General features: G+C 39.5%; 1 protein-coding gene across 8 annotated transcripts in view; it reads right to left on the bottom strand.

The window, feature by feature from the left end:
- DAAM1 (dishevelled associated activator of morphogenesis 1) overlaps positions 1 to 12,547 on the bottom strand; it is a 192,367-nt gene that overhangs the window by 32,511 nt on the left and 147,309 nt on the right. For all 8 annotated transcript variants that reach the window (XM_036919117.2, XM_036919114.2, XM_036919123.2 and 5 more), the window contains 9 exons: positions 12,103 to 12,213; positions 11,882 to 11,985; positions 10,768 to 10,834; positions 10,417 to 10,534; positions 9,861 to 9,999; positions 9,514 to 9,572; positions 7,310 to 7,497; positions 6,509 to 6,808; positions 6,100 to 6,207 (listed from right to left, as the gene is read on the bottom strand). In XM_036919117.2, the coding sequence (XP_036775012.2) occupies positions 6,100 to 6,207; positions 6,509 to 6,808; positions 7,310 to 7,497; positions 9,514 to 9,572; positions 9,861 to 9,999; positions 10,417 to 10,534; positions 10,768 to 10,834; positions 11,882 to 11,985; positions 12,103 to 12,213 (1,194 nt within the window). The remainder of the gene's footprint in view (positions 1 to 6,099; positions 6,208 to 6,508; positions 6,809 to 7,309; positions 7,498 to 9,513; positions 9,573 to 9,860; positions 10,000 to 10,416; positions 10,535 to 10,767; positions 10,835 to 11,881; positions 11,986 to 12,102; positions 12,214 to 12,547) is intronic.

The following is a 12,547-nucleotide window of genomic DNA, read 5'->3' on the forward strand; positions in this document are numbered from 1 at the left end:
GGCCTGTGGGTGCCATGGGTTGGTATGAGGAAAAAGAACAAGCGATTAAGAGACAATAAGTGATTCATGTGTGTGCAGCCACTGGTGGCCCTGTCCCAACTGCCTCGGGCTGCTCAAGCATACAAGATCAACAGCCTTTTCTTGAAACAGTTCATAGAACAGATTTGGAGTGGAGGGGAAAGAGGAAGTAATTGACATGTTATGAGTGAGTTACAGCTTTCTTTGCATATTTTTGCCATGCTGGAATGAATAAGCTTTGGTGTGCAAAATGCACCCTGGCTTTCAGACCAACTGCTTGCACAACCACCGTTTGCTCAGCAGATTCCTTAAGGCTTCACTGGTCCCAGCAGCACTGCCAAGGCCAGTTTTACACAGATGAGCTGTTTCACATCATTCTTTGGTGGGAAACAAAATGTGTCCTTCCCTTGATTCTCCCATACAAGGAGGGACTGCTTTTCTAGAATAGCAATTAAAAAATAAATTGATAACCACAAGAAACCTTTTTTCTCCTCTGATATCACAGTTTTCTTTTCTCCCAGTTGAAATTGTCAGGTTTTCTACTCTGAAACTCCTTAGGACTCTCTCTCTGTAAAAGCAGTTTCTCCTTCCAAGGGTGGAAAAAACTATAGTGAAGTAAACTCCATGAGGTCTTCTTACCCTGCTTTTCTCTCTTAAGGAGACAAGCTGCTAGCTGAATTTAGATCCTACTCACACTGCTGGCCCCAAAGAAGAAACTTCTATGAAGTTCTCTGGCAACTCATTTTTTGGAAGTTCCCACTGTCAGGAAATTAAGACTCCTGATTCCTACTGTAGTGGGTTATAGGACCAAGCAACTATCATTTACTAGGTATATGCTCATGGCTTAGCCTACCTATAAAATGGGATTAACAGCTGGATTATAATTGTGAGGATTAAGTGTGATAATGCAAGTAAAGCACTTAGTACAGTACCTGATGCTTATTTATGAACTTGATATTTGGAAGCTATCATACAATTATCTTACAAGCTGATGATCAAGTCTACTTTTTTCTTCTATTGCTCTGCTTTCAGCTGAGTTGAAGAACAGTTTATTGAGATCTCCCATTGGTAGCCAACAGCAGCAAGAAGTGTTAACAGTTAATAGTGAAGTAATGCATTTTATTTTTCCAGAGGTGAAGATCAGGAATGCCATGGGAGAGTCTGGTTAAATGTTAGGTTTAAAATTTCCATTCTTTAATTTTAAATAAAATCACAAAGCTTCTTAGATGGGGCATGTTAAAAATAATGATGCTTCCAGCCCTATTACAAACAAGTTAACATTCTTTTTGAAACCTCAAACTATTCGCTAATTATAAGGCTTGGGCTAAAGATGATAGAATTGTCTATATTTTGCCCCACCTAACAGGATGTCTGATATTTTCAGATGATTTTTGGTGTAGGGATTAGGGGCTGGACAAATAGGAAGTTAGGATTTACATTTTCAGGAACCAAGTGCTAACAGATTCCTATAGACAGGGTTCTACAGTGAAATGGTGACTCAACACATCACACATAATATTCCTTACATGAATGTTTTAAATTTCTTTTTGAGGTTGAGAATCCTTTGTAAATCTGATAAAAGCTGAGGATCCTCTCCAGAAAAATGCACATACTAATATTTATAAAATCTTCTATTTGATTAACTCTTACTATGGAATCCAGTTATTGAACCTTCATACTTTATTTTGGTCCTAAGGAAAACTAGCATTAAAATTTTCTCTTCTGCCTTCATGTGCCATGGCTAAGAACCAAGATTATTGAAATAAACATCCTAAATTGTATTTTCAATGTGAAAACTAGATATATAGAATAATGAATAATGTAAAAAGAATAAAAAAAGAAAATTCTTTGACTATTTATAAATAATAATAAGATGCCAATGAATGTTTCAAATGAGACCCCAAGAATGACTTGTAGAGTACCCATTAGCAGGAGCAGTCAGATCTGGAGCTGGGGATAGCATACCCCTCTGTTCCCCAAATCAGAGCAGACAGACTTTGAAACATTGTACAGTTGATCTTTGAACAGCATGAATTGGACTGTACAGTTCCACTTATACATAAATTTTTTTCAATAAATATAGTAGAAAAGTTTTTGAAGATTTGTGACAACTCGAAAAAACATTTCCTTTAGTTTACTTTATTGTAAAAATACAGTATATAATACATATAACACAAAATTTGTGTTACTAGTAAGGCTTCCAGTCAGGAGTGAGCTATAGTAGTTAAGTTTTTGAGAAATCAAAAGTTAAACGTGGATTTTCAACTGTGTGTGTGCCAGGAAGTAGGGAGGGTGGGGGAGGAGGCGAGCCAGCGCCCCAACCCTGGCATTGTTTAAGGCTCAACTATACTATGTGCTGATAACAGGACCTGTAAAGAAGGGGTGTCATCAGAGTTGGGAGAAGGAATGGAAATAGTGAGTTGTTAATTTATTGCTACAAACACATACCTCCATTAGATACCTGCAAAGTTTATTTCCCTCTGTCCAACTGCACAGAATTTATAACATCTGAAGATAAAAATTTCCCACAAAAGCAAGATGAATATTGTTTAACTGCATCTACAATAGCACTATTATGCAATGTGCCATATTATGTATTAAAATATGTCTTTTGTGACTGGCCTGGGAATCATGTATAATACAGTTTCAGTGAGAAAAAGAGGTTCTGAGATTCAAGGAATTGACTTTCAAATGAACTTTTGGAATGTGAGCAGGGGAATAACTGCTTGCTATTAAAGTCTATCTCATGTGGCACATAAGCTTCCATAATCAGCTCTGCACACCTTTGTATTCACACTAAAAAAAAAAAAGAAATTCTGAATAGGAATGGTCTTGTTCTTAAAACTGCAGTTAAAGAAAATGCTTTACAAAGCCTGACATTCACAACAAATAAAACCAAGGCATAAGAACAAAGTGGAATGTAGAGTTATGCCACTTGTCGACCTGCCTGTGCCAGCTGTTTAGACATTGAATATACACAAAGCTGTATTTTTATTATCTGTGAAACAGGAATAATACTCACCTCACAGAGTGGGTGTGATATGAGGAATAAATTTTAAAAAAGTGCAAGAGCTTCTTGAAAACTAAATTTGAGGGTTGGTGAGATTGGGAACTCATATTGTACTCAGCACCAAAACTGTAATGGGTACTTGACACTGACTATGACCTACGAGTCTACATTATGGTTATTCACAGACTGTTCTCACTTCGGCTTTTATATTGTAAGTTACACTGTAGGTTCAATAGTTTAATACATTTGCCTCCTTTGAAGTACTTCATATATGAAACAGACAGTACAAATATCTGGTCTGCTTTTAATAACATAATCAATGGGGCACATCATGTGTGTGTATTTATTTATATAAAATCTTTCCTAAGTGTCATTAATCAGTGTGCACATGTTATACTAATCTGGTACTTGAAATTTTTCCCCAAATCTTACTCTTTGTAGTGTTCCTGTTGCATGAATGCAGATAATGGTATTCACATGTTCGTTAGCCTCCTTGAGAAATTTATGTGGCCAAAAGATGGTTGAAGTCCAGACAGAGTTTGACCAGGTTTTATAACTGGAAAGAGGAGATACCATAGAAAAAAATAGGTTCCCAGTATTCACTTGGGAGTGGAAAAGATAGCAAGCAGTTCAAATGTGATAATTATACAGTACATTGCCAAGACGAGAATGAAAATGCATACGTCTTGGACATTGCCATTAGTTATGAAACTGGGGGACATTCAATGACAGGTACCCTATTTCCTTTACATATTCCTACTAGAATGTCTGCATCTTTCGATTTTCTGTCTCTCAACATTCAGTAAATTTGATTAAATGTCTCAAATAACTTTCCTTTTGGAAATATAATTATGGTTCAAAAATTCTCATCTTAAATTCTTGCACCAAGAGGGGAAACATACTTGAATCAAACAGAGCAAGTGTTGAAATTTTTCCCCAGAAAGAGCTATTGAAAATGTCACAAATGATTCTACTTACCAGTCTACTTAGTGTTAAGTACAACTGAAATGTTCTGGTCTATCCTGATTGGAATGACTACTGATTACTCACAGTGATTGGTTGCTAGGACACAATTACCCAACTGCTAAGCTTTCTGCAACCCTGTCTTCCAGACCTCTTGAGAAATGGCCACATACTTGTCCCAGAGCATTTTGGCAGCATCCTTCTGCACCTTCTGCTGAAAGCCAGTTAATTATGAGTCTTGTAAACTTGGGTCTTTCAACCACCTGCCTTCATAATAAATGCAACCCACATGCTCAGACTTGAATAGCATCACTTGGAATAACTGCTGTTTTGCCTTCCTTTAATTTACTTCTCTAAGTCCCCAAACTTTCATCTCAGGTGACCAGAATGGAGCAGCACTAGTGGCTACAGCTGAAGTGGAAATCAATGAGATGTGCAACAAGGTCAGAGGACTATTTGGATCCACCAGAAAATTTGCTAAAATGTCCTAAGACATCACATCAAGGCCCCACGCAGACAGCAGAGCTGGTGGGGGGGGTGGGGGTGGGCGGGGGCGGAGGGCAGGAAGGAGGAAGAAGGCGGTGAGGGGAAGCCAATCGGGAATGAGTCTGGGCCCAGCACCTGTGTCTGAGGGCTCTAAACATACCCTCTGTTTGTACTTCGAAAGAAAGATAAAGCATCTTGCTGGACGTCCTATCTCCCTTTTCTTCCCTGTCCTTTATTTGATGTGTGTCACACTGCACAAGTGTTCCTTTGCACTTAGAGGACCCAACTAGGGCTCCTGTTTTAGGGCATGCTGCCCTAAACCTGCGTTTTTGACTTTACTAAAATAGCATGAAATGCAGTACAGAGAAGTTTTCCCTCTGAGTGAAGATATTCTGACTAAAGAAAGTACTACTTTTTCAACTTCAGATGCATGGAAGGCCATTTTGAAAATAAAACTCCCTCAGCTTTTGTTTTTCCCCCAGCCTCAGTCCGTCTTCTCTCGTCTTTGGGAGTTCTGTTTTGAGTTCTCTTTCTTGGGAACCAGGCCAAACCTAAGCAGACTAGGAAGTCTGCTGCTTATCTGAGGATGCTCCACCCCAGGCGTGACTCATGTGGGAGTTAAGGGCCTCCCAGCAGAGCCAGAGGAGAGCCCTGTGCAGATGTGGCCAGGCATCCGTGTGTTCCTGTTAAGATGTGCTTTCTCCCCTCATCATTTCTCTCCATCATTCTCCAGATTCTCTCTTTTCACACTCCACACTCAATTTTTCCCTTCCCTGTTCTGACTGATTCTTTGGGACCCCACTCCACCTTTAACTTGTTCTCAAACTCTGTCTCTAACCCACCCACCCTCAGGAGGTGCTAAGATGCTCTCCCCAGGAGTGAGAGGTGCCACACAGATGGGACCAGGCCTTATGACATGATGTTGACTACTTGGCCACAATGATGTGGATAGCCAGTAAGCACCAAACTGTATGTTTTTGCTACTATCACAAAGGTTTGCTCACTTTTCAGAAACTTCTCTGATCCTATTAGTATTGTTACCACCCCCACACTAGTGCTCTGCCTTCCCAGCCCCACTTCTGAGTCTACCATGTTCATGAGATGCAGTAAAAACTTCTCTCTAGGTTCTAGCTAGCTGCCAAATAATGGTCACTTACCAACTTCCATACTTCAAAAGGTGCTATCTATTTCAAGAAGTCCACTTCTGATAATAACCATGTGATACATATTTTTAAAGAGTCAGATAAATAAACTAAAATGGCTTCAGAAACACTATGAGGTGACAATACAAGTTAGGTAACTCTCCTACTAATATTTTCTCCTGGTGATTGATTTGACTAAGCACAAGTGATAAAAACACACAGAACTCCTTCTACACATAGTGACAAGGTCTTGGACACACACCTGGCTATGAAGCTACTTAACAAGGAGTTTATATACCTTCAATGTGTTCACACACATACACATACAATCCATGCTGCTTTGCAGGAGCATATCAGGGTAGAAGGAAGAGCCTAGAACTAAGATGCTTATCATATCATGGTTAGGGCAGATGATCCATGGATCACGCAGAAGGACATGATGTTTTAATTTTGTTGCATCTGGATGGCACATGCTGTTACCTGCTGTCTTTGGTAGGCAGAGAAAGTTCTTTCCAGGTCTTCAAGATCTAAAATTTTGAAGACTTTCGTGTCATCAATTTCAGTCCATATTGTTCCTTCCAGTTTGTTCTGCAAACATCAAGTTAATAAGCACTAGGGTTTACACTTACATACAAGAAGAACAGACATGGTTATTTTCAAAAAGTGTTACTATTCCTAATTTTTCATTCTACCAGATGCTCAGAGAGAGCTGGCTTCAAACATGTCATTTATTTCAGAAGCTTTATCACTTACATATCTGAGCTAGTGAAAACCCCAAGTCCATCCTAGAAAATGAAATCATTTAACACTAGGGCTGTCTCCCTTTTGGTGATAACACAGTGAGCTCCTAATGTATCCATTAGAGGGAAAATTACAACAAATGGCTTACCTCAGGCAGCTTAGACCAGTTGAAGGATTTCAGGGCATTTGTGGGCTGAGGAATGTTTTTCTTCTTCAGTGCCAGACCCAGCGGAGCACCAGGAGGTGGCATGACACCCCCTAAGGGAGGAGGCCCTGGCGGAGGGGGAGGGCCGCCTGGAGGGAGGGGAGGTGGTGGAGGAGGAAGCAAACCACCTGGGAGAGGCGGGGGCGGTGGGGGAGGAAGGAAAGACCCTGGTGCAGAGGAAGGGAAGGGCCCCCCTGGGGCTCCAGGCGAGGGTCCACCTGGGACTGAAGCACAGACGGCCCTCTAAAAAGATAAAAATAAGAAAAGAGAAGATCAATGGAAGAAGTAAATGCAATGGATGATTTTGAGAGTCAGCAACTTTGCCTAAAGTGGATGTTACAGAGAAACTCACACTTTTGAGAGTGTGGGTTTAAAGGAGCAGTAAGTCAAAAGGACGTGTTAGGGTCCTCATGGACTTTGTTGAGTTGGCCCATTGGATTTGACACTCTAGTGTTGGTTTGCAAAGAGTTCACACATCACTCACTTCTTGTACATTCGTACAGTTTGGTTTCCATAAAGTCAGTTTTAAGAAGTTTACGTGACTTCCCTTGCTTGTTAGAGGATCTGTCTTTCAAATGCATACCTGCAAGCCGCCTCTGCTGCCTGACCTACAGGGTAGCAGGGGCGGCAAGGCTGAGAACCTCTGATGAGCCACAAGGCATTTCGGGTGTCATTCCCCACCAGAAGCTGTCTGCTCAAGGCAGAGGGGTCCCCACACAAGCGAGGCTTCAGGCGGCTGCTCACCCTGCTGAGCTCGTGGAGCTGCGCCGTGAGGTCTGCCACCTGCTGCTTGACTTGCTTATGCTCAGTCGTCTCCTTTTCGAGCTTCTCTTTCATTTTGTTTAAGGTCTGCATCATCTCTTCCTTCTCTTGGGTCTTGGCATCACATTCTCGCTCTTTCTTCTCCAGTTTCTGCTGTAACTCGTTGTGCTCTACACAGGAAATAATTGGACATGAAAATAGGGGACTCTTCGAGCTGAGACATTTCCTCTAAACAGAAAACCGACTGAGGGTGACTGTGAGGATCTTTACTAGGTAAGTATTATTCCTCTCCTTCACCAACGGCAGCAAAATGGTGTCTATACTTGGAAGGAGCTTCAGACGCACAACTTTATTAACCATATTTTGTAAAAGACTGAAGAAGAGACCCCTGAGTCTCAGTTCTAGAGATGGAACACAAGTGTGAGCAACTATCTGTGTAGGAGAATAGCACCTATTTGGTATTTAATTCAGAATCCTGTCATAGAAATGACCCTTTAGCCACACTGGGTAAAATTAATATTAAAAGGACCTCTTTACATAAATAAGCCATGAGAACCAGAGAAGCCCATTGTTTATTAGCTAGGTTTGCAGGCTTGCATCTCACTAGCAGAGGGCTCAAAGGGAGGGTCTTGCTCTGTGAGGAAATGCACTACTGGCCCACGTTTGTCATTTCTCCCATTCTCCCTCAGAAGGCTACCTGGCCTTGAAGGTTTCTATGCTTCTAGCAAACAATTCCTAAAACTTGTGAAAGCAGATGTTACCATCTCAGCATTTAATGTCTTAAAGAGCAGTAGTACTGGCTGAGAATGAGAATCACCATAACATGGAGAGAAAAATATTAGCTCTCAGCTATAGTTTTACTGACTTCTCCAGTCCTGCTATAATGAAACAAGGCACTCAATTTAGCATAATGCTTGTTTACATTTGCCAGTGTGCCTGCTGACTCTAGTAGTCACAGGAGTGATGAGCTTTGGAAAAGAGAACTTTTAGGCTGCAGATTATTATTTCAAATACTTGGCCCCAATTTATATTCTTTTTATATCAATAAATCCACTGGAGATATAAACCACTGGAGCAGAGCTACACAGAATTGGTCTCTATTTCTGAATTTGGTAACATTTAATTCCTGGTTGTTCAGTCTCTTACTTTCTCTCCTCTGAGTTCTTCAAAACCAGAGCTTGCAGAGAACTTTTCAAGCCACTAATCCTTGGATTTTATCAGCCTTTGAGTTAAGATAACCATCAACCCACTTCTACCACTCTGTGGATGCTTCCCTGACTTCTTCAGAGACACATCTCAAAATTGCTTTTTCTGCTCAATGGAAAAAGGACAAATGTGATGAGAGGAAGGAAATGTTTTGGCAACTCTTGGACCTTCTTTTCAACATACTGAATATCGGGATGAGTGCTATTGTATTTCACTGGCTGTGACGAAATAACTTGGACAAGGAAAAGGAAGCCAGTTAACCAACACAGTGAAAGAGTAGTGGCCCGGAATATGATTGTTTTCACAAAGGGGACAGTTTTGAAGCAGGGACAGGGGGTAAGGGGTAGTTATATTCATTCTGTGAGTGGCTGGCATAGTGATGTACATAAATGACACTCCTGCCATTTGATGCTGAGTGTTAATATCAAAGATATATTAAAATACTCACCAATAGCTGGCCTGTTAATGTTTCATGACATATATATCTACAGTGGTCAGTGGTTTTCTGCGTGATATCTCTTTTTATAACTGGTGCCACATTAAAGTCATGTACAGAACTGGGCTGCTGATACCAAGTGGCCGGTGTTTCCCTTAAAATTCTGGGTACTCTCTGGTGTTCCTTATTAAGTTTTCTTAAAATCTAATGAGATTTGAAGAACAGTTATTGGGTAGGGGAGATGTTGGGATGATTGGTAGTTAAGAAATTTGAATTAATGAATACAGAACAACAAATGCTACAGGCTTTGCAAAAAAATGCACATGAGTACAATAAAAGTATAAATTCTTTGGGAATCAACCTGACATCTAAAATAGTTTCAAGAAAATCCAAGAAAAACCAGTGCAAAATGCCCTTAAGTCATAGAAAAAGGAAGGCTGTTTGATGCACTAAAGTCAGAAAGAAGGACCAGTGCCAATCAATTTCTATTACATGCAAATACCAGTAACACAGCTTCTTCTCTTGTCGAGGCCTCCTCATTTACCTTTTCTCATTTTTTCTGCTTGTTCTTTCCACTGCTTAACTTCATTTTCATTAACCAACCTGTATAATAGTTAGAGGAGCATTCATTACAAAACACATAAAAGGTCAACTGCTAAAAATCCATGCTCTCTAGGTACACAAATTAGTTTACTGCAGAAAAAATCCTCAGCATACTTGAAATCCATTTAAACCCAGATGTTACTTAGATATATTACAGGTGTGTATATACAGGGACTCATATTTGACCTCTAGAACATGTCAATTATCCCAGTTGCTATTTTCAAATAGGATAAAATAAATGTCTTACATTGTCACTCTTATCTCACAGCAAAATAAGAAGAAACTTACATTCGCACGACATTCTTAATATTAAAGTTTTCCAAAGGTGTGGAGTCAGGGTCCTGTCCTTTGTCATTTTGGATAACTATTTGCTGTATAATTCTATCTAGTAGTAGCCAGTACTGAACAGTGTTGCCACTTCTCTTGTCTAAAAGAGAGAAGAATGGTGGAAAAATATTGCAGTTGCTTATAAACTAGGACAAATATTTTTCAACACTGGTCACCCACCAGAGCCACAGAACTAGAGAGATATTTATAATATCTGTACCAACACTTCCCAGAGTTTCTGGAATTCTGATATGTGGTAATTATTTATTTGTTTGGAGGTCCTTTCTACCCCTTTCTAAATGTGTTGTAAGGCATATTTTTATTTCTAAAATTAAAGTAATTTAGAACATTTCGAGAATGTCACAATACCCTAAGCTGTGTGTAGACACACTGGGCTGTCAATAAACGAAGATTTGGAATCCCTAGTGTGCACCCAACCTAAACACTGTTGTTCAGAAGCCACTGCCCTTGGGATGATGTCCAAACATTCAAAAACACATAAGTGAGGCACACTCACAAGGCATCTGGAGGCAGTGGTGCAGGATGGACATGAAGTGAGGGTAAGCTTCACTATGGGTCAGCCTCTTCCTGGTCAGTTCAAACATCTGAGTTGCACTTTTTGTGTCTATGTGAACCTATTTCAAATGAAAAAGAAATCTAAGTCAAACATCCAATATCCTGAATTCCTGCAATGCAAGGCAAGCAAATCCAAGGCAAACAGAAGCTAATCTTGCCACTCAGGTAGCAAAACAGGAGTGTGATTTCACTCTTTGGTTACACTGGTCCATGTCAGCCATACCACACTGGTTACACCAGGGCAATTCCAAAAGCTAATGAATCAAATCAGAATAAATGTAAGCATACATACCAGTTCAAACCTTTTGGCAAATTCTAGTTCGTCTTCATTTCGGAGCATTTCAAAAAAATCTAAATGCCTGAAAGACAATTAAAAAGAAGCTATTAAAGTAGAACATCCTAAATAAACACAGGCACATTGGAATCAGGACACTAATACCAAGGCTTTTCCTAAAATTTCAGATACCTCTAAAAGACATAAGACAACATCTGAATGCCTTTACTTACTCTATTCTAGGGAAAAAAAGACTTTATCTCACTGAAATGAGAGCACAATAAGAGACCAACTTAAACACTTAAGTTGCCTAGCATATAGTAGAAAATTGATAAATGTTTATCATATCTAAAAATACTCAAGTCCAGACTCTGCTCACAGACTCCCTTTCTGGGAAAACAAGTCCATATACCTACTCTTGACTGACCAATGAATTAGAGATCACAAAAGAAATGCTCATGCCATTCACTTATTCCTTCAAGTATTTATTGTGCACCCCTACTATCTGTAGGAAGATCTTTTAATGCCGAGGAAGTGCAAATGCAAAGGCCCTGAGGCAGAAGGATATAAGGTGTTCACAGAATATCAAGAAGAGCCTGCTGGAGTATATGAATGAGAGGGAACAGTGGCAGAAGGAAAGATCTGAGAGCTAGTAGGAGATCTTAGAAATAGTAAAATTATTGCAAACAAGAGCCAATGAACAGGAAGGTGGAAATTAACTTTCACATAATAGTTATCAAAAGTGCCAAATGATTCCAAGTGATTCCATGATTAGAGTCAATTTTCGTAACATGAGACAGCCATTGCTGTCACCACCACCACTAATACCACTATTTCTCACATGTATAAAAACAGGAAGGTTCAGAAAAATTGAATAACTTGGCCAGAACACATAGCAAGCAGGAGGCAGAACAAGAATATGGATTCAGGTCTAATGCCAAAATGCATACTAGGTTCTCTACACAACGTGGTGCTTTTTCCACTGAGAAAGCCTTACCAGAGAAACATCATTAACTGAACTAACATGCTGGTGCAAGCTCCTTATGTTAAAGACAGGTCACCAGTAGTACATAGGCTGGCACTCACATACGGAAAAAGCATGATGATCTCAGATCATAATAGTCTAACTTACCTATCTAATGTTGAATTTTCATGTTCCCTTAATTTATCTATTACAGGTTGAATTCCTAACATCAGAAATTCATAACGAAGATGGAGTCTGAAGTCCAAACTTTCCTGAAAGTAAGAGGGTGATAAAACACATGTTTATGCCTTTTAGACTACATAGTCAATCATTTTTAAAATTCTTCTTTAGTAGTGTACACCTTGAATCACAGTATAGAAGGTTCTTACCACTCCTGCTCCTTGGCTTAGCACTGCATTGATAAAGGACATGATGGCTGTCTTGAGACTCACTTCATCTCGATACCGCCCTGTGCTTTTATCCAAGTCATTAATTAATGTCTACCAAGGATAAATACAAAAACAAAGGACTGAATCATTACTGACCTTATACTCATTTTATTAATTTTTTAATACTTAGAATTCTTTACATCTTGTTATTTAGTCAGGATTATATGATACACAGAAAGTCATCTCTTCCCCTTAAGATTAGTTCTAAAACTCTGCTTTAAAAATTCTTATATCACATATGTTCATATATACATGTATATATACAAAGTACAAAAGACCATGCTTCATTAACTCTGGCTGCTTTTCATATTTGAGTATAAATATGGTGACATAATCTCATTCTTTATATCGATCCTAAATCAAGAATGGCAACCTATAAAATTTT

This window comes from Manis pentadactyla, chromosome 11, assembly GCF_030020395.1.
Source record: "Manis pentadactyla isolate mManPen7 chromosome 11, mManPen7.hap1, whole genome shotgun sequence".
Classification (NCBI taxonomy): Eukaryota; Metazoa; Chordata; class Mammalia; order Pholidota; family Manidae; genus Manis; species Manis pentadactyla.